The 25,567-nt window shown below is 37.4% G+C and overlaps 1 protein-coding gene across 2 annotated transcripts in view; it reads left to right on the plus strand.

The window, feature by feature from the left end:
• The first annotated feature begins 826 nt into the window (after positions 1 to 826).
• Ift52 (intraflagellar transport 52) overlaps positions 827 to 25,567 on the plus strand; it is a 33,714-nt gene continuing 8,973 nt past the window's right edge. Inside the window, exons 1-9 of one of the 2 annotated variants that reach the window (XM_076849103.2) lie at positions 827 to 958; positions 2,940 to 3,064; positions 4,930 to 5,017; positions 11,294 to 11,423; positions 11,717 to 11,792; positions 15,636 to 15,707; positions 17,531 to 17,657; positions 19,594 to 19,680; positions 21,185 to 21,253. In XM_076849103.2, the coding sequence (XP_076705218.1) occupies positions 938 to 958; positions 2,940 to 3,064; positions 4,930 to 5,017; positions 11,294 to 11,423; positions 11,717 to 11,792; positions 15,636 to 15,707; positions 17,531 to 17,657; positions 19,594 to 19,680; positions 21,185 to 21,253 (795 nt within the window). In that variant the 5' untranslated portion in view covers positions 827 to 937. Of the gene's footprint in view, positions 959 to 2,939; positions 3,065 to 4,928; positions 5,018 to 10,053; positions 10,131 to 11,293; positions 11,424 to 11,716; positions 11,793 to 15,635; positions 15,708 to 17,530; positions 17,658 to 19,593; positions 19,681 to 21,184; positions 21,254 to 25,567 lie in introns of those variants that run through there. The other variant, XM_077109049.1, reaches the window with a different exon arrangement.

A 25,567-nucleotide genomic window follows, 5' to 3' on the forward strand; every position in this document is an offset into this window, starting at 1 on the left:
CATGGCGATGTCAGGGAAACCTATACGTGGTGATGGCTCTTTTGCACAAGCAGTTCCTTCTGCCCACAACTCTGTTCTCCGTTGACTTAATGATTGCCCCTCTTCTTTCAGATCTCTGCTGAAGGAGGGCGCCTTTCTAACCAGCTCGGGCCCCTCACAACTCCCTAAGACAGTTTATATTTTTACATTTTGCTAGCACCTGGCCAAGGTCTAAACCCCCGCCTGCGGACGCCTAGAGGGCAGCAGGTCTCCGCTTTATCCCCGACGCTCAGGCCGGGCTGTACTGTGGTGCTCACCGAAGCTCAGGCCGGGCTGTACTGTGGTGCTCAATGATGTGCAGTTAATAAAGGGGAACATCTGGGGGTACTACTCTCACCGTTACTCCTGCCCACCCTCTTCGAGGAACTCGTCCCTGTCCTCTCCATCTCCTCACATCAACCATTACACCGCCAGGGAGGTACTTCCAGCAGCCGGCGATCAGAACTTCTGACACACCCTCCCACCTTCCGGCCCAGACGTTCTGCGCCTGCGCACTGGGGACCCAGGCTGGGGCGCTCCCCCGCCTTCCTCCGCCGCCGGAAGCCTCCACTATTTTGCGCCCTCGGAGTGGGGCGAGCTATAGGTCCTTGGGACGTGCCATTCTTATTAGTTTTTAATAGCAGTTGTTATTAAGGAACAGAATTAAATGGACTTCCTTTTGCCGAAAAGTTAATCCTCGTTGGGTTTGTATTTATCCCTCCTCCCATAGTAATGGTATAATCCCACATTAGTCCCGCCCGCGGCAAACGCGCAGCTGCTGTTCTGTCGTCATCACGTCGCTGCGCTCCACTCGGAGTTCCACGTCCGGGACACGCCTTCTCGCGCGCGGGCGCGCCTTCGCAGTTGCTAGGCGGCCTTGGATACCTGTCCGCGGGATGTTGGGCGACGTCAGGTGAAGATGGTGGTCACTGGGCCTCAGGTAGGAAGGACTCCAGCTGGAAGGGGTCGGCCGGGGCGATGGGGCGGCTTAGGGGCTAAAGGCGGCCTAGCCAGACTGCCCACGAGTTTCCCTTCAGGAAAATCGGAGGTCGGCCGGGGTAAAGGAACCGAGCGCGCGTAAATAGGCCGGGCCCTGGACCTCGGACTGGGCTCGAATCTCCACCTCCTCGGACTGCGCGGGTTTTTAATCGTCCTGTTGAGTGTGAAAGCGTTGGATGAGCAGACGTATGGTGTAGGTCTCTCTTCATTGCTGCCACCCTTGGTCTCTTCATCACTCTTCTGGGAAAGTCCTGATTGGACTAGTAAGATTATTGAAAAGAAGGCGAGAGAATAGTTGGGCAGATATTGTTTGTTGTGTTAAAGTCCTTTCCCATTCTTAAGGAAGCTCATTTCTGAGTAATTTTAATAGGTCAGCCCCTCAGGTCTGCTGTCCTCTCCAGGGATGCAACCACAATAAGCCGTTAACTGAAATTGTAGCTTTCGTTGCACTCTCCCTTTAAAAACCATAAAATAACAAAAGAAGTTTAATCCCTTTTCCTAGGTTTTTGTTCTTTGCCAGAAAATAACCAGTGGCAAAGTAGAAATATGTGTCATTAGTACATAAAGGTAAGTTGAACACAAGCACTGCAGTATCAAGACAATCAGTCTGATACCTGAAGCAGCTTCTAATTGACCCAACAGCTGGGTAGTGTGTAAAGCATGGGTACACTGGACTAAGGGATGATTCACATCCAGGGCAGAACAGAGAGAGACAGTGTGATATTTCATCATGCCACTCCAGTGGCTCACAATTTAAAACTTAAAAATTGGAATTTTTCATTTCATGTTTTCAGATCACAGTTGACCTCTGGTAGCCAAAACCTGAGAAAGAAAAACCATGAAGGATAAGGGAATGCTGTCTTTTATCAGCAAAGTTGACAAAAACTGGAAATAGAAAGGATTGTCTGAAAACAAAAATGTATTAGTGTTAATGGAAGTACAAATGATTACAGTTTTTTGGAGGGCAATTTGTATGTTGACTTAGCCATTCAAAAAATAGGAATTTATTCTACAAATGTACAGAGTTATAAAAACATCTTGTTCAAAAATTATGTTTTTAGGGCTAGGGGTTTAGCTCAATGTAGAGTACTTGCCTAGCAGGTACAAGGCCCTTTGTGATTCCAAACATTAAAAAATAAACAAAGGGTATCCTTAGTATTTTACTAGCAAAATTTTTGGAAAAAATGACAGATGCCAATCAGCATATAATTCATAAAAAAATTGTGGTACATCCACAAAATGGAATTTGTATAGCTATTTAGCAGAATGTGATACGTCTATATGTATTGACATGGAAGGATGTCAAATATACAAAGTTAATTGGAAAAATTGTGTTGGACAATAGTGTGTATGATCAGATCCTATTTAGTAAAATAAAATTGTTTAAAAATATATGTATATATGGAGAGAGAGAGGGAGAGATATTTAGAAGGCTATATTCCACCCTAGTAGCAGTTAGCAGTGACAAAACAATTTGGAAATGTGGTCTCAGGCCACAAGAGCAGGGTCATGGTGGGCAAAGTGATGGAAGTAGGCTTGTTGGAGGCAGGGTAAGAACATGGAAGCAAAAGCCAGGAATAAGCTGGGTTTGGTTTGGCCTTTGGTTTCTGTAGCTGTAATTCTATATTTCACTCTCAACTTTTGAGAATTGTAAGAGTGTCCTAGATAGGTTGAAGTTATAAACCTTTCTTTGATAAATTAGAAATGAAAGGCTAGGGATGTAGCTTACTGTTGGAGCACTTGTCTAGCATGTGTGAGGCCCTGGGTTCAATCCCCAACACTGCCAAAAAAAAAAAAAAGAGAGAGAGAGAGAGAGAGAGAGGAGAAAGGGTGAGAGAGAGCTGAAAGACAACTATTTATTTCTTTTGGGGTCTTTCTTTGTAATAATATTTATTGTTTTTCTGATATCTTTTTCCCATAAGGTAACCATGGATAAGGAGGTTCGGAGCACCATTCTTTTCAATGCATACAAAAAGGAGGTGTTTACCACCAACAATGGCTATAAATCCATGCAGAAAAGACTTCGGTGTAATTGGAAGATTCAGAAGTGAGTTGAATCATGTGTGCATTATTTTTGCTTCTAAGTGATGTTAGTCTACTGGTGAAACTGAAAAGTCTTTGATTTTTCTTATGAAAGATAGATTGGTTAGGTGTAAAGAACTCAATTTAAAGATTGTTCAAAAGATTGGGCATGGTGGGGCATGCCTATAATCCCAGTGGTTAAGGAGGCTGAGGCACGAGGATCACAAGTTTGATCCTCTAACCAACTTAGGAGACCCTGCCTTAAAAATAAATAAATAAAAAATAAAAAGAACTGGGCATGTAGCTCAGTGGTAAAGTACCTCTGCGTTCAATCCCTAGTATCCCTTCCCTCAAAATATATATGCATATTTTGAGTATATATTCAAAAGTAAATGAATTGTTATTAAAACATCTTTCAAAAAAAATTGCCAATTACCATATTAAGTTGTCCTAAAAATCAAAACAAAAAGTTTTCTTATTATATACATATAATAAGATGTTGAAGGTTAGGGATGTGGCTCAGTGGTGGTAGAATGATTGCCTGGCATGTGTGAGGTCCTGCGTTTGATCCCTGGCACTGGGGAAAAAAAAAAACTTTTAGTTTAGGATGTAGCTCAGTGATAAAGGGCTTATGAGTGAGGCCTGGGTTCAATCCCCAGCACTGCCAAAAAAAAAAAGAGAGAGAGAGAGATGTTGAAGCCTTTCTCCATATTTTAACTTGAATTGATACTTCAGTTTAGGGAAAGGAAAAATGGGAATTAAATGAGAACATCTCTGTCTTTATGTGTGTGTATTTGTGTATGTATTTTTTAATTCTAATTTGTTATATATGACAGCAGAATGCATTATAATTCATATTACACATATAGAACTCAATTTTTCATATATCTGGTTGTACACAGAGTCATGCCATTCATGTTTTCATACATGTACTTAGGGAAATGATGTCCATCTCATTCTACCGTCTTTCCTACCCCCATTCCCCCTCCCTTTTCCTCCCTTCTCTTTGCCCTATCTAGAGTTCGTTCATCTATTCCTCCCGTGCTTCCCCACAACCCCATTATTAATCAGCCTCCTTATATCAGAGAAAACATTTGGCATTTGGTTTTTTGGGATTGGCTTACTTCACTTAGCATAATATTCTCCAGCTCTATCCATTTACCTGCAAATGCTGTGATGTTATTCTCTTTTAATGTTGAATAATATTTCATTGTGTATATATACCACATTTTCTTTATCCATTCATTTATTGAAGGGCATCTAGGTTGGTTGCACAGTTTAGCCGTTGTGAATTGTTCTGCTATAAACATGTGTATGTATTCTTCATGAGTATGAATGTATTAAACGGTCATATAAACTAATAGATGGAAGAGATAAGAGATGACTGAATTAATAGTTGGAAAACTTTTTTTTATGTGTGTGTATGTATGTGTGTGTACATGTGTACGTGTGTGTGCAGTCCTGTGAATTGAAGCCAGGGCACGCTATCACTGGGCTGCATCCTCACCTCTTTTAAATTTTTTATTGTGAGACATGACCTTGTTAAGTTGCCAAGGCTGGCCTGGGACTTATAAACTTGCAATCCTTCTGCCTTAGCTTTGGTATTTGCTGGGATTACAGTGCTACCACCCCTGGCTGGAGGACTTCTTCATGTCTTAGCATTGTTTAATTTGAACACATTTGCTTATTGGAAGTATTTTAGAGGCTGTATGACTCTGGGAGGCTGAGGAGGGGATTCTCACTTTGGGAGGGAGGCTGCTCGATGTACCTCTAAGCTCCTGCATCTCTTGACCTCTGTGGCCTTGGTTCCATACAGCCAAGATGCTAAAGTAGTTCATAAGTTGGTTTAAATTATGGACCTAACATTTACTTTTAAAATCATGTTTCCAGTTTAAAAGATGAAATCACATCTGAGAAACTAATTGGAGTGAAACTATGGATTACAGCTGGGCCAAGGGAAAAATTTACTGCAGCTGAGGTAAGAAGTATTCATAAAGAAGAAATGTCATGGTGTTAGGAAGAATGGGCTCTGAAACCCTGGACTTACATCCTGCTTCTCCACTTACTGTGTTGCCTGAAGGTGGTCACTTCATCTTTGACTTCATCATGAAATTGTGGTGATAACTGAGATAATCCATGTAAAGTGCCAAACACATAGAGAGGGCTAATCAAATATTAGTCATACTTCTTTGCCATATTTTTGTTTGAAAATAGTAAAACTTCATTTAAAATTAAACTTTTTAAATTCTGTTGTATGGACTAGATAAAAAATGATAAATATAAAACCCATGCTGAAAATTGTGTTGATGAGGATATGAAAAAATTGGAACCCTTTTATACTGTTGGTAGCAATATAAAATGGTGAAACTATTAATGAAAAATAGTATGGCAGTTCCAAAATGAGATTTTTGAATGTTCAAAATTGAGAAAATTGAGTTCCACAATCTCATTTCTGGATATGCATCCAAAAAAATTGAAAGCAATAGCTCAAAGAGTAATTTGTATACTCATGTTCATAGCAGCACTTTTCACCATAGCTAAAAGATGGAAATAGCCCAAGTGTCTGTTTATAGATGAATAGATAAGCAAAATGTGGTATATATCTGCTGGAAATATTATTCAACCTTAGAAAGGAGTTGGAGCATAGCTTTGTGGTATTATGTATGAGCAAGGGCTTGGCTTTTATCCCTAATACCAAAAAAAGGGGTGGGGAGAAATTCTGACAAATGCTACAACATGATGAACTTTAAGGCCATTATGGCAAATGAACTAAGGTAGTCATAAAAGGACAAATACTGGCCAGGTGCTGTGGCACTTGCCTATAACCCCTGAGACTAAAGAGGCTGAGGCATGAGGATCACAAGTTTGAGGCCAGCCTCAGCAATTTGGTAAGGCCCTCACAACTTACTGAGATCCTATCTCAAAATAAAAAATTAAAAAAAGAACTGGGGATGTAGCTCAGTAGTAAAGCACCCTTGGCCAGTGCAAAAAAAAAAAAAAAAAAAAAAAAGACAGGGGCTGGGGTTGTATCTCAGCAGTAGAGTACTCGTCTAGTATGCTTGAGGCACTGGGTTCGATCCTCAGCACCACCTAAGTGTAAAATAAAGATATTGTGTCCACTAAAATTAAAAAATAAATATTAAAAAAAAACCCAAATATATCATGTGATTTCACTTACATGAGTAGTTGAATTCACCAGAGCCAGAAATTAGTGGTGGTTGCAGGCCTGGAAGAAATGAAGAATTGTTAATAGGTATAGAGTTTTAGTTTAGTTTTTTTTTTTTTTTTTGATGGTGCTGGGGATTGAACCCAGGGCCTTGTGTATACAAGGCAAACACTCTACCAACTGAGCTATATTCCTAGCTCTAAAGTTTTAGTTTTGAGAGATGAAAAGAGTTTGGAGATTGGTAACATGACAATGGTAGTGTGTTTAACATTTAAAAATGGTTAAGATGTTAAATTTAGATGTATTTTACCACAATTAATAAAAATTTAAAAACCCAGAACACATCAAGTACCTTTCTAACAGAGACTTGTAGGAAGTGCCCTGATGCTTGTGGAGGGTGTGGGGAGTAGGGAAGTTGAGGCAAGGCAGGGCTTCTCCTGTGGAGTCTGGCTGGGGTCTCCTGCTGTTACTCTAGGTGGGGCCAGTGGGAGGAGATTTGCAAGGGTACGTTTCTAGAATACCTATTTTCTCAAGTTTTTATAAGAATACTGTTTTTATAGAGGGCTTTCAATTTTTCTCCATTTAGAATGACGTTGTACAACCAGAAGAACGAGAAATTATACTCCTTTTATGTAGATGTGTCAAAGTGCATTCTACTGTAATGTACAACTAATTAGAACAACAAAAATAGTCAAGGCAAGGAAAAGAAAAATAAATAAATAAAAATAGATTAATGTCTTAAAAAAAAGTTTCTAAGAACTAAGTCTGCCTCAAGGATTCATGTCTTTTGGAAACATGGAGACATAACTGATCAGGTTAATTGAGAGAAGGAATAGGAATTATTGTTGAGATTGGAGGCAACCAGCTGCCTCTACCCACTGAGACCTTGAGGAAATATATCACAGAAGGCAAAAGCCTGCAAAGAAGGAATACTTTATAACTTGTTGGGCCACCTCCCTTCTGTAGCTAAGGAAACCAGAGGTCCTTGCCTCAAAGGAGGCAGTCTCAGGAAAGCATGCTGTCCAGAGGGAGGATCAGAGCCTTGTGAGTGGGCCTTTTTCCAAGTGGGGATTGACACCAAGCCATGCCTTACTTCAGGCTTCCAAAAGACATGAATCCTCGAGAGGCAGATTTAGTTCTTTGAAACTTTTCTTTTAGATGTTAACTTAATTTTATTTATTTATTTTTTCTTTACCTTGCCTTGACTTTTTTGTTGTTGTTCTGATTAGTCATACAGTACAGTAGAATGCATTTTTCACCCATTACAGTAGAATGCATTTTTCACCCATTTACATAAATGGAGTATAATTTCTTATTCTTCTGGTTGTACAATATCATTCTAATTGGAGAAAAATTGAAAGCATTCCCTTTAAAAACTGGAACAAGTCAGGCATGCCCTCTTTCACCACTTATATTCAACATCATCCTTGAAACTCTAGCCAGAATAATTAGACAGGAGAAAGAAATTAAAGGGATATGAATAGGAAAAGAAGAACTCAAACTATCACTATTTGCTGATGACATGATTCTATATTTAGAAGATCCAAAAGATCCCATTAGAAAACTTCTAGAACTAATAAATGAATACAGCAAAGTAATAGGATATAAAATCAATACCCATAAATCAAATGCATTCCTATGTATCAGGATGAATCTACTGAAAGAGAAATTAGGAAAACTACCCCATTCACAATAGCCTCAAAAAAAAAAAAAAAAAAACAAAACTTGGGAATGAATCTAACAAAAGAGGTGAAAGACCTCTACAATGAAAATTACAGAATAGTAAAGAAAGAAATTAAAGAAGACCTTAGAAGATGGAAAGACCTTCCATACTCCTGGATAGGCAGAATTAATATTGTCAAAATGGCCATACTACCAAAAGTTCTATACAGTTTTAATGCAATTCCTATTAAAATCCCACTGGCATTCTTCATAGAAATAGATAAAGCAATCATGAAATTCATTTGGAAAAATAAGAGACCCAGAATAGCTAAAGCAGTCATTAACAAGAAGAGTAAAGCAGGAGGCATCACTATACCAGAACTTAAACTATACTACAGAGCTATAGTAACAAACATGGCATGATATTGGTACCAAAACAGAAATGTAGACCAATGGTACAGAATAGAAGACACAGAGACAAATCCACGAAAATACAGTTCTTTGGAACTTTAGCCTAATAAAATGTCCTCTTGCCAGACCATTGCTGGCACCATACCTTTTGTTTGGAGCTAGAGTGAGGAGGGATGGAAAGGAAGAGAAGAGCCTTTGAGTTCTTTCTGAGAACCAACATCCCCTGTTTTTATTCTTCTAGAGGGCTGATCCCTGTGGTGGCAGGGATCTTCCTCAAGAGAAAGGATCAATTCTTTCCTGATCATTCCTGGCCTCCTAGAACTAATAATGGGTAATTGGGTGACACTTCCTTGATATTGTCCTTCAGAAGCTTTTGTATCAGGACAGACATCTATGTCTGGTCAGGCTAGAAACCAGGCTGAAGAGTCTTCCCCATTTCCCACCTCAACTACCCTAACTCACTTGGTGATAGTATTTGGCCACCACCAGGTGACCACATGACAGCTGAATATTTTCCAACGTGTCAGAACAGCATCCATAGGGCTGGGGATATAGCTCAGTTGGTAGAGTGCCTGCCTCACACGCACAGGGTTATTTTGTTCAATCCCCACACCACACACACACACAAAAAAAGAACAGGATTCACCATTGTATCCTGATTATAAATACTATCCTAAATTGTAATGCATAGATAATATAACCCACTACTATTTAAAACAAGTCAATACAGTAGCCTAACTATAATAAAAAGAAATTAAAGGAAGATGATTTATGAAAGAACATACGTACTTTGTATTGTAAATGTTTCAGCATGTATACACTAAAAGAATGCATATTTCAGTTTGTGAGTGTTTGGGCATGTGTCCACTAGAACACTTCTTTATATTTGACATTTTAAATAATGGCTAAACAAATACATAGAATCACCATGAATAGGACAGGTACAAAACTGAGCTGATGCAGGTGTGTTGTATTGGTAATTCAGATCATGAGCCACATTGCCACTTGTGATGTAATTTGCCAAAATATTATCTAATTCTTGGTAAATTGCTGAGAAAAATAAAGTAAACTTCTTCCCTTAATTTACATGGTAGTTGTATACCTGAGAATTTGGTTTGTAAAAATATTTTTTGTTTATATATAAATTGGAGTTAGATTCTAGGATCAGTTTATGTTTTGTTGTTGTTTTTTTTCCTTAAACCCATGTGACATTCAAATGTTGTGGGTTAGTTCTTCACTATGGTGAGGACTGGTCTGACTCTGAGCACTGCAGGGCCTTGGCATACTTGCCCACCACCCACTAAAATTTTCTTAAGTATTAATGTTAGGACAATTCAAAGTACCTGCTAAATGGTTTTAATGCCTCTGCTGAGAGCCATAGGCCTGAATCATACGATGTCAATTATATAAAATATTTCACATTTGCTTCCACATTGCATCGTGGAACTCATTATTTACATACCAAGTCTTTCATTTATCTTTCTCAAAATGCCAGTCAGCGAGTAGGACACAAAAGATACCAATACCAACTGTTTTCCCACTGCATTTAGATACCATAGACAAATTCTAGAACCACACAGTCATAGGTTCCAAGTCCCAGTATGGTTCCCCAAGCAAAAACTATGTTCTGAGCATATAGAAAACAAAACATGTATATAGATATATGCATATTAGAGTGCATATTTATATATTTTTTTCTTTTGTGATATTGGGAATTGAACCCAGGGTGCTCTACCACTGTGTTACATTTGTACCCCTTTTTGTTTTTGAGACAGGATCTTGTTAAGTTGCTGAGCATGGCCTTGAGCTTCCATTCCTCCTGCCTCAGCCTCTGAAATAGCTGGGATAACAGGTGAGCACCACAGTGCCCAGGTTCTTTCCTGGTGGACTGTTTAGTGAAGAAAACTAAAAGCTATTGGTCTGTGCCAGGTATGGTGGTACACGCCCGTAATCCCAGAACTCAGGAGGCTGAAACAGTAGGATTACAAGTTTGAGGCCCTCAGTAACTTAATAAGACCCTTTCTCAAAAGAAAAAAATAAAGCTGGGCACGTTGGGGAGCCCAGCTTTATTTTTGTAACCCCAGCAACTTGGGAGGTCCAGACAGGAGGATTGCAAGTTTGAGGCCAGCCTCAGCAACTTAGCAATACTCTATCTCAAACTATTGGATTAGATACCCTCCCCTTGCCAGGTTTCCTCAGGATGGGTCAGCAAGATTGACTTCAGATTTTCTTGCCTCTTCAGCTTTTTGAGAGTGAGAGAGCTTTCCAGGAGATAAGCCAACAATTTGAATTTCTCACTGTGGTTTGGTCAGTTGATGACCTTGAACAAAATTTCTCCCTGATGAGATGTAAAATGGCTTCAGCCTGATATTCTTGGCAGGCAGTGAAGGGAAGGTATGATCTAGATTTATGGTTCTCAGCTGGGATAGTTTTCCTTCTTTCCTTCTAATGGGACATTTGGCAGTGTCTAGGGACATTTTTAGTTGTTGGGAGAGTAGGTGTGACTTGTGTCTAGTAGTTGGAGATTAGGGATGCACTAAATGGAGATCTGTGAATTTCTTTTAATTAATAGTTTTACACTTTTGCTTTGTTGTCCTAATGGTCAATTTTGAAAATGACAATTCAATTTGAGTATTTTGAAGCATTATGTTCAAAGATAAGCCTGGAAATCTTTTATAAGGAATATATTATCCCTATATTATTATCCTGTGTGCATTTATATTTACATTTTTTTAAAATTTGTTTTTAGTATTTATTTATTTTTTGTTGTAGTTGAACACAATACTTTATTTTATTTATTTATTTTTATGCGGTGCTGAGGATCGAACCCAGGGCCTTGCACGTGCTAGGCAATTGTTCTACCGCTGAGCCACAACCTCAGCCCCTATATTTACATGTTTTATAAAAGGTTTGAAGTGTTTATTTTTTAGTAAAGTTTTACTTGTAGTAAAAATGTTTTGGTGGAAGTCTTTTGAGTATGTGTACTCAAAGATTGATTTTTTTTTCTTTGTGTAGTTTGAGGTCCTGAAGAAGTACCTTGACAATGGTGGAGATATCCTTGTGATGCTAGGAGAAGGTGGAGAAACCAGATTTGACACCAACATTAATTTTCTACTAGAAGAATATGGAATCATGGTTAATAATGGTGATTATTATTAATTTAATCCTTAATAGAGGCAGTGATTTTCTATTTATTGTTTGTAGTGGGGTCCTCTAGGCCCACTGGCCCAGTGGAAAAAGGTCTGGGCTGAAGTCATATGTTCAGCATTCTGGGCTCACCAGCAGTCAGCTTTCTAGGCCTACCTAGGCTTCTTCCATTGATAAAATTCAAGGGATTGCAACAGAGTTCTAGGTTCTTTCAGGTCAAAATTTGTATGAGTCTATAACATCAAACTTATTTCTAATCTTAAATGCATCTTTTTCTCTCTTTCCTACAAGATGCTGTGGTTAGAAATGTATATTACAAGTATTTCCATCCTAAGGAAGCTCTAGTTTCCAATGGAGTGTTGAACAGGTAAGCATGTTGAGAAGCCAAGATAGATGACTCTTATCTCTTCTCACCTATTTTCATTGCCCCATCTCTCTTTCTTGGCTTTTTGTTTTATTCTAATTTATTTTATTTTATTACTACTACTTATTCATTGAATTATATTCCTCCATCTTTTGCAACCTTAGTTCATGTTCTCTTTTTGTGAGTTAGGATACTTTCAGTTACAATTAACAGAAAACCCTGTCCAAATGGGATTAAACAAAAAGATTGTTAAATCATGTAGTTGAGAAAGCCCAGAAATAAGGCAGGTTTGGTTAAGGATTGACTGAAAGATTCATGTCAACAGGGCTCTAATTTCATTTCTCTTCAATTCTTTTGGCTTTACAGTTCATTATGCTCAAAGATAAGCTTGGAAATCTTTTATAGGGAGTATATTATCCCTATATTATTATCCTGTGTGCATTTATATTTACATGTTTTTTAAAAAATTTGTTTTTAGTATTTATTTTTTGTTGTAGTTGAACACAATACCTTTATTTTATTTATTTATTTTTATGGGGTGCTGAGGATCGAACCCAGGGCCTTGCCTATCCCTAACCCTAACCCTAACCTAGAAGTTCTATATGTGTGGGCTGACTTTTTTTTTTTAAACAGGTTCTGCATGCTGTCTAGGGCAAGAAAGCATTATTTGGTTTGAGCATTATCACCAAGAATAGTCATGAGATTGAATCTGTTTGATCTGGCCTGGGTCAGTTTTTTTCTCAGCTGTCTAAAACAGATTAGGGGCTTTTAGAAAGCAGGAAATGAATGCATGAGGGGCAGCATCCAATGTCCCTGTGAGCTTTTGTTCACATTCAAAATTATTCATTCCACACCTGAACATGTCGTATGCCAGGTACTCACTCTACTGACCCTGAGGATAGTCTAGAATGTGGGTCTAGGGAGATGCACTCTTTCCTCAGGACTCAAGAAAAAGAACTGATCCTAATATTTTAATCTTAACTTTTGCAAGCTTCCTGAAAAAGGTATGGTTGTGTAGGTATACTTTAATTTTTAAAAATCGTGTCCCGGAGAGGTTTCAAGATGGTAGAATAGAGAAGGTTGCTTTCTTGGCAGCTTTGTGGAGTGAAGCCAAGAAAGCAGAGAAGCAGTGGACTAAGACTTGGCAAATGAGTGGAACACAGGGGGATCCCTGGGGTGCAGTCTTCCAGGGTAGCCTGGCAATTGCTAGGCCCTGGAGTTGCTCTGATTTAAAAAATCCAAAGCAATTGGCATTCCGCAAAGATTCTGGAGCATATGTAAACCTAAACTCTGCCTTCAGATTACCTCTTTCACTTCAACAGTCTACTTGGAGGGTGAAGCATCATGCTCCAGATTACCCAACCTAATGCTGAAAAGAGAATCTGAGAATCTTTTGAACTCCAAGGAAACAATTCTTTCACTTTCCGTCAGGATTTTTTTTTTTCTGTTTTTTTCCTCTCTGTTTAATTGTTACCTTAATGGTTCATGAACATTTATACATATTCATGTTTTTTTCTCATTCCTAGCATTTTTTTGTAATTTTTTTTTGTTATAGTTGGGCACAATACCTTTATTTAATTTATTTATTTGTACGTGGGGCTGAAGATTGAATCCAGTGCTTTGCACGTGCTATGTGAGCACTCTACTGCTAAGCCATAATCCCAGCCCCCTAGCATTTTTGAAGCATTTTTTATGGTTTTTTTGAGGATAGGATTAGTATATTTCAGTTTTGTTTTGTACTCTTTTATTTTTAATTTTTAAAATATTTATTTATATTTTTTTCTCTCATCTGTTTCACTCAATTCTTTCTTCTGCTAACAGTCAATCCCTACTATTGTCTTTTCGTTCTTCCTTTAATTTTTTTCTTCTATCTTCTTTCTTCCTCCCTCATAATCATCACATTCTATATTCTATATCACTTATTTTTTCTCCCTGTCTACTATTTGAAACTGTAAAAACCCTTTTACAGACTTACTGTCTTTATTTTAGGCAATAACTACCATATAATTTCTATTTAATGTGACAATTAACATTGTAGACGTCATAGCAGGAATTGTTTGGTTTAATGCTGTATATTGTTTGCATTGGTTGTTGTTTTGTCTCCCCCTCACTAATGAGGTACTAGAAACCTTCAGGGACACTAAATCCACAGGGTAGAGACTTACTGCCTCAGATCCCCACCGTTAGATGGTTTGATACACAAACAATATGAAAAAGCAAGGAAAAAATTGCCCAAACAAACCAAGGTATTCCAATAATAGAATCCATCGACACCACAATGGAAGAAATGTCAGAGAAGGAGTTTAGAATATACATAGTTAAACTTCTCTGCAAGGTAAAGGGTGCTGTAAGGGGAGTGAAATCAGAGAAAATACAGGTTGTGAAAGATCATTTCAATAAAGAGATAGAGATTCTGAAAAGAAATCAAACAAATCCTCAAATTGAAGGAAACAGTAAAACAAATTAAAAAATTCAATGGAAAGCATCCCCAACAGATTAGATCACTTGGAAGACAAAGAGTTTTAGGCAATGAAGACAAAATATGTAATCTTGAAATAAAGTTGACTGGGCTGGGGTTGTGGCTCAGTGGTAGAATAGATGAAGGCTTGGAGATACAAACCAAAGAAATGCACAATCTTTTCAATGAAATGCAATATCAGAAAATTTCCCAAACTTAAAGAATGAAATGGAAAATCAAATACAAGAGGCCTATAGGACCTCAAATATACAAAAGTAAAATAGACCCACACCAAGGCACATTATTATGAAAATACCTGACATATAGAATAAGGATAGAATTTTAAAGGCTGCTAGAGAAAAACGTCAGATTACATTTAGAGGGAAACCAATCTGGATCTCAGCTGATTTCTCAACTCAGAACCCCAAAGTAGGTGGTCTTGGATAATACACACTAAGCTCTGAAAGAAAAATGCATACCAGCCAAGAATACTATACCCAGGAAAATTAAGCTTCAAAATTGACAGTGAAATAAAAATCTTCCATGATAAACAAAAGTTAAAAGAATTCACAGCTGAAAAGCCTGCACTACAAAACATACTCAAAATATTTCTTGCAGAAATGAAAAAAAAAGTGAGGAACTACACTAGAAGAATAGTCAAAGGAGAAACAATTCAAATTAAAAACTGGAAATAAAATGACAGGGAATAAAAATAATTTTTTAATAATAATATCAAGTATAAATGGCCTAAACTCGTCAAACAAAAGACAGACTGGCAGATCGGATTAAACAAACCAGTCCCAACAATATGCTGTCTCCAGAAGTGTGTGCGTTTCCCAATATTTGGAAGTATTTCAGGTATCTTCCTGGTGTTGATTTTTAATTCTGTAGTAGTTAAAGAATATGCTCTGACTAACTTGATTATTTCATGTTTTCATTTTCGTTCAAATAATTTTCTAATTTCCCTTGTGATTTCTTCTTTAATCCACTGTTACTTATTAATGTGTTAATTAATTTCTTTGTGTTTTCGGATACCTTGAATTTTCTTCTGTTTTTTCGGATTTCTTATTCATTTCATTATGGTCAGAGACTGAGCTTTGTATCATTTTAACCAAGTCTTGTTGCTTTTTCATGCAATATCTGAATTTTTAGGACATTTTAAAATTACTTTTCCCTTACTTTGAGTTGTACAGATTTTTTTTTATTCTGAATGCTGTATTTTACTATTCATAAATCCATATTTTATCTGTAAAAAAATTTATTGGCTCAAAAAAATGTGTCACAAAGTGTACAAAATCCTCGCATCTGGTTCACATTTCCTATTAATGAATGCAATATGAGATTCTCCACTTTTTTTATTTACCAGGTTTTCATTTTTTTTCTTCAAGGGAAATTAGCCGAGCTGCAGGAAAAACCGTTCCTGGAATCATTGATGATGAGAGCAGTGGAAACAATGCCCAGTGAGTATGTTTCTCAAGCCATTTGAGGAGGATGGATTTTTCATTTCAAAGGATTTTCCTTTTGAAAGTGAAAAAGAGTTTCCCAATTACAAAAGTAATTCTCACCAATTAATAAATAAAAACAGTTTAAACAGTTCTAAAGGAAGAAAGTAGCCAGGCAGTGCGGTACCCCTGTAATCTCTGCATCTCAGGAGGCTGAGGCAGGAGGATTGCAAATTCAAGGTTAGCCTCAGCAACTTACTGAAACCCTAAGAATTTAGTGAGACCGTGTCTCAAAAAAGAGGGCTTGGGATGTGGCTCAGTGATTAAGTGCCCCTGGGTTCAAAACCCAGTCCAGAAAAAAAAAAGAAAGAAAGGCAGAAAGTAAAAGTTCTGCATTTTAAATCCATGCCCCTACCCTGAAGATAATCTGTCTCTCTTTTTTTTTTTTTTGATGGGGGAGGGTACTAGGGATTAAACCCAGGGGTACTTTACCACTAAGCTAAATCCTCAGCCCCTTTTAAAATTGTTTGATAGGGTCTCAATTAAGTGGCTTAGGGCCTCACTAAGTTGCTATGGCTAGCTTTTTAAAAGATATTTTATTGGTTGTTGGTGGCCCTTTATTAATTATTTTTGTGGTGCTGAGAATCGAACTCAGTGCCTCACACAGGCTAGGCAAGCGCTCTACCACTGAGCCACAACCCCAGCCCCTTTAGTTTTTATTTTGAAACAAGGTCTCAGTAAGTTGCTGAGGCTGGTCTAAACATGTAATCCTCCTGCCTCAACCTCCCAAGTTGCTGTAATTATAGGTCTCTACCACTGTGCCTGGCTAATATCTTGCCTTAATAATACTACCTAACATTTACTTGAGTACTTACTGTGTAATAGATATATATTACTTCATTTAATATTCACAACAACCACAGAAAGTTAGAGATGAAATACAAAGAGGTAATAGCCCAAATTTACCTGAGTGTAAGAACTTTGGTTAAACCTAGGCATTTGCTCCAGAACCTGTACATTTTTTTTTTCTGAGGCAGATTTATTTAGGAAAGCAAATGCACCTTTAGGAGAGAGTGTAGGCTATCTCAAAAGAGAGACGTCTTTGTGAATAAAGTAAGAAATATGCATCCAGGGGAGGGTGCCAACCAAGTTGACAGTGAGAAGCTTTTGGGATAAAGCAAGGAACACACATTCAAGGGAGAATGCAGCAGTTGACCTCTGCTCCATATGGTTATAAACAAGTTTTATTTTGAGACCAGTCTCACTAAGTTGCTGAGGCTCACCTTGAATTTATGATCCTCCTACCTCAGCCTCCAGAGTTGCTGGGATTATAGTCTGTGTTAGTGGAGAGTAGAGAAGGGACTCCAAGGCAAGTCTTCGTAGCAGTGTCCAGTGTGAAGTACATATATACCCTCCAATTCATGTAAGCATTCACCTGGTGACATGCCCTCCCATGATAGACATTCTTAGAGATTGTAGCAGCCAAATCTGAGGAAGAAGAAAATATATATTTTTAAGGCATTATGCAGAACAGGCTCATGTGAAGCTCTAGGTCATTCTTAGATGAGGCCCCTGGTTGCTTCCTGCTCCATTGGGGCTATTTTACTTTTTCCGGTTATAATCATTTGCACTTTTCTGTTAGTTCACATTCATATTTGCTAAGATACCGCATTAAACTTGTAACTATAGTTGTCCCAGTTTTTGAGTTAACTAACCCAAGCTTAGGAAAAAAATTGTATTTGATGGTGAATCAGTTTTGCTCAAGAAACACTTAAGTTTATTTTCAGATTTTAAAAATATATTTCATAAGCATTTGCATGTGTTCCTCTAATTTCTTACAGAGCTCTCACCTTTGTCTATCCTTTTGGTGCCACCTTGAGTGTCATGAAACCAGCAGTGGCTGTTCTGTCCACAGGCTCTGTCTGCTTCCCACTTAACAGACCCATTCTGGCGTTTTATCACTCAAAGGTACAACTTTTGTTAAATATGGTGTGTATGTTATTTTTATTATTGAAATACTAAAAACTTATTGTCATTTTGTATATGAGTTTCACATATTTTCTCACTGATCTTTATGTCAATCCAATGAAGTAGTTTTTAGGTATCCACATTTTATTCATGGGAAGCAGTGGGTCATCTTATAATCAATGGTGTCAAATCCTAAACCTACCCCTTATTCTAAGTCTAAAGCTTTTCCACAATAGTGTGAGGGTATCTGTTTATAACTCTCAACCAACTTTGTCCTATTATTCTGTGTCCTCACTCTCAGAGTACTGAGAATCCATTCAGGAAAAGAGGGAGTTAACTACACAAAATTGGCTAGAATTATGCTGCTTTTGTTTTGGTTTATCCCAGGAGAACATATCCGAAGACTAGTTGTCCAGTTCTCATTTGGAGACCCCATGGAGTGTGACAACAGTGGTCCAGAGGTCTCCATGTTATGCTGTCATTTTCCCACTGCCTTTTAATTCACATTTTGCTGAATTTACCTTCATCTGTCCATAAGACATGAAATTCATCAGCTGACCTTTCTGTTTTTTCAAGGGACTTAAATATCCCTTGGTCTACACATTCCTAGTTTTTCTTTGTGAGATCTAGTTTTATCTTTCCTCCTCTTATTTAAAGCTCTCATTTTTCTTAGGAAGTAAATAAATGTCTATGCTGTGAAAGATTTAAACAAAATTCATGTGGCTATTATGGTAGTTTTCTCTTCCAAATAGCTGAAATATTATTTTAAAACTAAAGTGTTATTTTTGAGATGTGGAAATAGTTTATATAAACTGTCAGTTTATACATACAAATGAAAATGAGATAGTATTTTAAGAGGCCTCTGGTGGTTTAATACTGCAAACTATGATTATTTGATTTCTTTTTTTGTTGTTGTTTTGTTTTTTCTTGTTTTGACAATTTGGGGGATTGAATCCAGGGCTTCTTGCGTACTAGGCAAGTGAGCCACCACTGAGATACATACCCAGCCTTTTAAAATAATTTTTAAAAATTTCAAACAAGGTCTTGTTAAGTTGACAAGGTTGTCCTTGTGATCCTCCTGCCTCAGCCTCCTGAGTAACTAGGATTATAGGTGTGTGCCACCACTCCTGCCTCCTTTAACTTAATGTTTCATTTGGATTTATTTCTAATTATTTGTGACATAATTAGATATAGTTATGGATATAACATTGCAGGTAGACTTTTTTGTGTATTTCAGTTTGTTTTGTTGCATATGTTGACAGTTGTTGCAGCAGTGTGTGACAGTTTGAGCAGCAATGTGTGAAAGAACTCATTTCACTAAGCCTGACCAACACTTTATAGTCTTTTTTATATTTATTAATCTGATAGGTAAAAGTACTTTGACTAATACTGAAGTTTTTTCTTATGAACCAGTTGATATTTCTTTTTGTGAACTTTTCATATTGATAGTTTAGTTTTCTGTTTGAATCTTAAACTCTATTTTTTTTTTTGTACTTATAAATGTCTTTGAAATTCTGATAGAATATGTTTGGGTTTGCCTTTTCTCCCCCTTTAAAATTGTTATTGGTCTGAGAGAATAGTTCAGTGGTAGAATAGCTTACATAGCATGTGCAAGGCTTTGGATTCTATCCCCAGCATTAAAAAAAATTATGATCTTCATTTATATGATAACATTGGGAAAAGGCTGGCAAACCAATTTATATTACTTTTTGTTAAAATTAAGTGGGAAAATATAGATATGTCTAAAATGAGAGGCCAAGTAAGTTGTAGTTGTCATCACAGTGGATATTGATAGACTGTTAAAATCCTAATGTGAATTGGCACTTTTTAGTATGTAAGACAGTTGCTGACATGATTCTGGTGGTAAATGTTGAGGGACTAGGATACATGCAGTGTTTTGGGATCTGAGTATCTGACAGTGCTTTGTCATTAGTAGAACCAAGGCGGGAAGCTGGCAGTGCTTGGCTCATGTCACATGTTCAGTGACCAGTATTTGGATAAAGAAGAAAACAGCAAAATCATGGTGAGCTTTTCCCTGTCATCAAATTGATGTATTAATGTTGGTAAGCACCTTTACCGATTTAAAACCATCTCTTCAGAATCCATTATATGGTGGTACTAAGAATACAGAGTTTCAGGCATAGTCCCTTGCTTAGAAAAAGTTTATAGCACATGAAGAAAAAGAATGACATACAGATTAGTCCAGAAATATATTTCTAAGCATGCCAAGTAGGGATGGGAGCTGACCCTGAGAGGAGTAAGCTTAATAAGGACCTTAAGTATAAAGCCCCAGAACTTGAACTTTATGCCAGAAGCTATGGGGACCCCTTTAGGGTTTGCAGCAGCCTTGGGCATAGTCAGATCCCTCTGTCATTTGTGTGGAATGAGAAAGGGGCAGCCAGAGCCAGTTAAGAGGCTGGTGAAGTCAACCAGGTAAAAAGAATAAAGACTGAATCAAGGAGTGAAGGGAGAATGGAGAGGAGGGGCTGAGAGTGTGCATGGAAGTTAGGAACTTTATGTATAGCACTGACTGATGAGGGCAATGAAGTAAAGACGTTGCAGTTATTCTGTCAGAATAGTGTAAAGGACACCAGAGTGGGAAGCAGATACCTTCACAGAGCTGTACATTGTGGGATTCCAGTGGCTTACTTTAACAGGAAGTTATACGCATTAGTGAAATTGACTCCTTCCATTTTAGAAGGGTTGTATTGAGAGTCTTATTAAGGTCTTATTTATGTAGAATCCTCATGAAGTTCTAGTGCCTCTAGATGTAGTCTTGAAGAGCTAGATGTTCTTTTTTATTTCCCTGTAGTACTGGGGATTGAACCCAGGTGCTCTATCACTGAGCAACATCCCCAGCCCTTTATTGTTAATTTAATTTGCCTAGGCTAACCTTGAACTTGTGCTCGTTCTGCCTCAGCTTCCTGGGTGGCTAGGATTACACACATGTTGGTATAGTACCTTGCTCTTAGATATTCTGCTTTTTAGTAGATATATATATATATATATATATATATATATATATTTGGTACTGGGTATTTGAACTCAGGGGCACTTGACCACTGAGCCATGTCCCCAGTCCTATTTTGTATTTTATTTAGAGACAGGGTGAGTTGCTTAGCACCTCACTTTTGGTAAGGCTGGCTTTGATTTCACCATCCTCCCAAGCTGCTGGGATTACAGGCGTGTGCCACTGTGCCTGGCTAGTAGCCATACTTTTTAAGATCAGACTGCCATCATCTTAAAAGGTTTTTTCAGGATTGTGAACAAGTTTTAATAAATTTTGGCTTATGGTTAAGTATTAGAGTGTCCTAAGGTAAATGATGAATTTCTGACAATAAAGGTTACATTAGGAGAAGAAAGTTTTAAGTTTTCATATGATATCACCAATAGAAGTCTGGTTACTTTTCTGAATCATTGGTTTAGTCTTTTTCCTGTATTATTTTTTCTTGATTGACTTAACTCTCTGACCTTTAGCTTTTCCAAATAACCAGGTATCTAATTCTGTGTTTATTTTTTAAATCCAGGATGTTGTTTTCCAGTGGCTCACAACAGGAGACATTCACCTAAATCAGATTGATGCTGAGGATCCAGAGGTAGGAGGTTGTGAATCATTAGAAGCTTAAAAATGAGCCGGGCATAATTGTACATGACTATAATCCCAGTGCCTTGGGAGGCTGAGATGGAAGATTGCAAGTTCAAAGCCAGTCTCAGCAACTTGGGTCCTGAGCAACTTAGCAAGACCCTGTCTCAAAATTTAAAAAAACAGGCTGGGGATGTGGCTCAGTAGTTAAGTGCCCCTAGGTTTAATCCCTGATGCCAAAAAAAGAAGAAGAAGAAGAAGAAGAAATTTATAAATAAAAAAATGGGTCTGCTTTTCACTACCACTTCTAATAGTTCCAAAGGAACATATGTCTGTCTTGTATATAAGAGGGAAAAAAGTGATTTTGAGGGGTAGAGGAAGACCTCCTGCCTCAGCCTCTGGAGTCACTGGGATAACAGGTATGTGCCACGACTCCCAGCTAAATTATATAATTAATCATAGAATTAATTAGGGTGGTAGCCCATATATACATATAAGAACTAAAATTTAAAATATACTTTCTGGCTCAATCTTTTAAAAATCAGTTATCAGGCTAGGGTTGTGGTTCAGTGGCAGAATGCTTGCCTAGCATGTGTACGGCACTGGGTTCAATTCTCAGCACTGCAAATAAATAAATAAACAAATAAGTAAATAAATAAAGGTCCATCTATAATTAAAATATATATGTATATATTAAAAACAAAACAGAATTTCTCTAAAGTATAATTGTGAAAAAATTAAAAAAAAAACTTCTACACATCTCCCGTTTTCTTTACAATCTAGATGCATATGTAATAACTGTGAAAAAAAATTTTTAAAATATAAAACTTTAAAAATTTTAAAAATATAAACTTCCACACATCTTCCACTTTCTTTGCAACCTAGATGCATATATAATTCATATATTAAATACAGCGATGGGATTGGGAGTGGAGCTCAGTGGTTGAGCATTTGCCTAGCATGTTTGAGGCCCTGGGCTTAATCCCCAACACAGAAAAAATAAAATAAATTAAAAAAAAAAAAATGAGTTATCTACCTCTGCTTCCCAACTATCATGAGCTGAGTAGCTTTCCTCTGCCATACCCTTCTACCATGATGTCTACCTCCCCATGGACCCATAGCAGTAGAGTCAGCTGACCAAAACAATTTTTTTTACTTCTAAATTGTTCATGTCAGATATTAAAAATAAATAAAATAAATAAAAATAAATAAAATAAATTAAAAATAAATAAATCTGTCAAAAAGGATTTCTCTTAAAAATACAAAAAAATGCAATTTTTTTTTCATGAAAAAAACTCATATTATTAGAATTTAAGTTTTAAACTGTAATTTTGTTGTCTTTTAAAATAATTCTAAAGGCAGTATAGTATGGTAATTGAGACAAGGTAATATGATCATTGGAATGGAAACCAGTAACCTGCATTCCAGGTCTGGCTCTACCACTGGTCTTGGGACTGTAGCAGGTTCTTTTTGACATCTTTTAATTCTGGAATCTCATCTGTAAAGCAGGAACTCTGATACCTGTGCTATGTATCTCACAGGATGATTTTGAGGCCTGTTTTAATGGATGGGAATTTATTTACTAAACTAAATTCACTTACTAAACTAAAACCATGCTGTGTAAGCTATCTATCTATCTTTCTATTAACCTATTTATTTATTTATTTATTTTTTGTGGGACTGGGGATCAAACCCAGGACCTCACACATGCTAGGCAATGCTCTACCACTGAGCTACACTCACAGCTCAGCTTTTAAAAATTTTCACATTTACTATATTCCCAGCCCCTGTATGTCATACACTTACACATAGATCATTGTATTAATTCTCACAATAATCCTGGGAGATGAATGGTCACATTCACATTTTATGGATGAGGAAACTGAAATTCTACAAGTTTGAAATGTGCTCTAACAGTAAGCAAATGCAGAGGTAGGACACAAACCCAGGTCTTCTTGATTCAAAGCCTGTTTCTTGTTTAATTGATTTTCTGTTTCTTAAACTCTGAAATGAAAAGAAGATGATTTTTCAGTTATGGGTAACAGTTGTGGCAAGAAGGTATTCTATCAGAGATGGCCATCCACTGATTGCTTCTTCCCTCAGCTGTGGCTTTTTAGAAGGTATTTGCCTTAGGAAATACGAGAGCCCAAGATATTCCCTTATTTGGGTACATTAAGCATATGGATATTTTACTTGAATTTCTCTTGAAAAATTATATATGTCCCCAAAGTTAAATGATTAGGGTATAGCATGGAATTCACTTTTCAGCTCTCACAGTATCTAGGCCAGAGTGGGCAGTATCTTTGATAGCTGTTAATCCTAGTGAGATAGTTGGGTCAACGGAGCTGTGCTAAGAGAGGCTGCATCTGTTCCTTTTCTGTGTGACACCTTGCTCCTGCTAAGTTTCTGTCATTCCTAGTTTTAAGTTGGGAAATCCTTTAAGGTCTGTAAGTAGGTCAATTCCAGGTCAGGCTGGTTTTGGAGCCTTTCCTTTCCTGCTGCCCTGTTCTTCACTGTCCATCACACCTGACCCAAGACTAATTCAGAAAGGAGGCATTCATATGAAACCAGGGGAAGATTGTAGTGTTAAGGGCTTTCTCTCAAATCATGCCTGTATCTTCCAGATCTGAGACCTGGTGACAATTGTGCTTTATATTGTATGACTTTAGAAAGGTAAATGCTACATCCAGTAACATTGTAAAGTGAGAAATTGTGAAAATCTGAACTTCCTATGATTTTAGATCAAACCTTATTATATTACAATGAATTTTAAACTCAGATATTATCTCATTGTCAAGTAGTATTTGGTGAAACAGAAGATCAATAAGAAGCTGGAGGAGTTGACCTAATAAGTTTTAACCTCAGAATCTGCCAGGAAGTCAGGAAAGCCAGTGGTCCCCAAAACACTCTTACATTTCTTTCTTTCTGTACACCTAAGGCCTTAATGATTTTCTGAATTAGGGTTTTGTGGAAAGGCCCTATGCAGAGAATTAAGAGAATCAGCTTCAGGATCTTTGGGTTGACTGGCCCAGGCCTGGACTCTGTTGCATTTTAGTGTGTCTTGGCATATTGGTACCCTTGTTATTGCACTTTTCTTCCTGTTGCTGGGAAGGATATTTATTTGTTTATGCTCTTCTCTCATTTATTGTTTAAAAAAAGAGATTGAAGATTGGAGAGTTTTGACCCTTGGGCTCAGAAAAGAATGAGCCAATTTATTATTTATGTAATGTTCAGGCCTATCTCCTGCAATGGTGGAGCTAGAGAATACAGGAAACTGTACATTGCAGATAACTCCAGAGGACCCATTTTTAAACTATTACCAAGTTGGCCTTGTTAGCTAATTACATTTCAAAAGGCAATAAAAAGCAAATTTCTTGTTGACAGCATTCATTTAGTTAAATTTGAATTTATTTTTTGAATAGGTAATACATTCACATAGTTCACAATTCAAAAGCATACACAACAAATAGTCTTCCTTCTATCTTTCAGCCTGGCCGCTCTGTTCCCCTTCCAATGACCACAATAGTAATAGTGTCCTACATGTTCTTCCAGAGATATGTTATAAAAGCAAGTATGTGAGTGTGTGTGTACTTTCTTTCCTCTTCTTTTATGCAAATAGTACCACATTTGCTGTGTATGCATACTATCCTAGCACCTTACCTTTTGATATTATCAATATGACCTGAGAACTTTTCCATGTACTTTAAAGAGCTTTCTTTTTTTCTGTTCATTTTAAAGAGAATATTTCACATTGTTTGAAAATACTATACTATATTGAACAACCTCCTATTGATATTTAGGTTCCCTGATCCTTTACTATTATCAGCACTGAGCATATGTTATCATTGAGGACTCTCAGCAATGTTGGAGGATGTCTTAGGCTAAAAGAGAAGGGCTAGGATCTAGTGTACAAAGGGAAGGGATGTCTGTGCTGGCATCACTGGCATTTCTGTACTTGACAGGACAGAAAACGGTATGGCCCAGATGCTGGTGTAGGGTGCATATTGTAGTGGGAGTTGATGTACTTTCTTTTATAATTGCTTCTATTTTCTCACTAAAATAGAAAATAAAGTCACTCACTAAAATTGAATAGATCAAAATTATTTTGGATGGTTAATCTGACAAAGGGAAGTATTGCCTTGGGTGTGGGAATGGAAGTGGACTAGGGAGATAGAATTGAGTGCCTGGTAGTCAAGATGAGACATCATGAAATTAAAAGAAGACTGACAGCATGATTGTATGTTTCTGCAGCTGTGTTCAGCTGTGTTAGTATCTGCTTGAGTATTTGGAGAGTTGGACTTCACCAGCCTTGGGCTTTAGCCAAGAG

The sequence above is a fragment of the Callospermophilus lateralis genome, chromosome 3, assembly GCF_048772815.1.
Source record: "Callospermophilus lateralis isolate mCalLat2 chromosome 3, mCalLat2.hap1, whole genome shotgun sequence".
NCBI lineage: Eukaryota > Metazoa > Chordata > Mammalia > Rodentia > Sciuridae > Callospermophilus > Callospermophilus lateralis.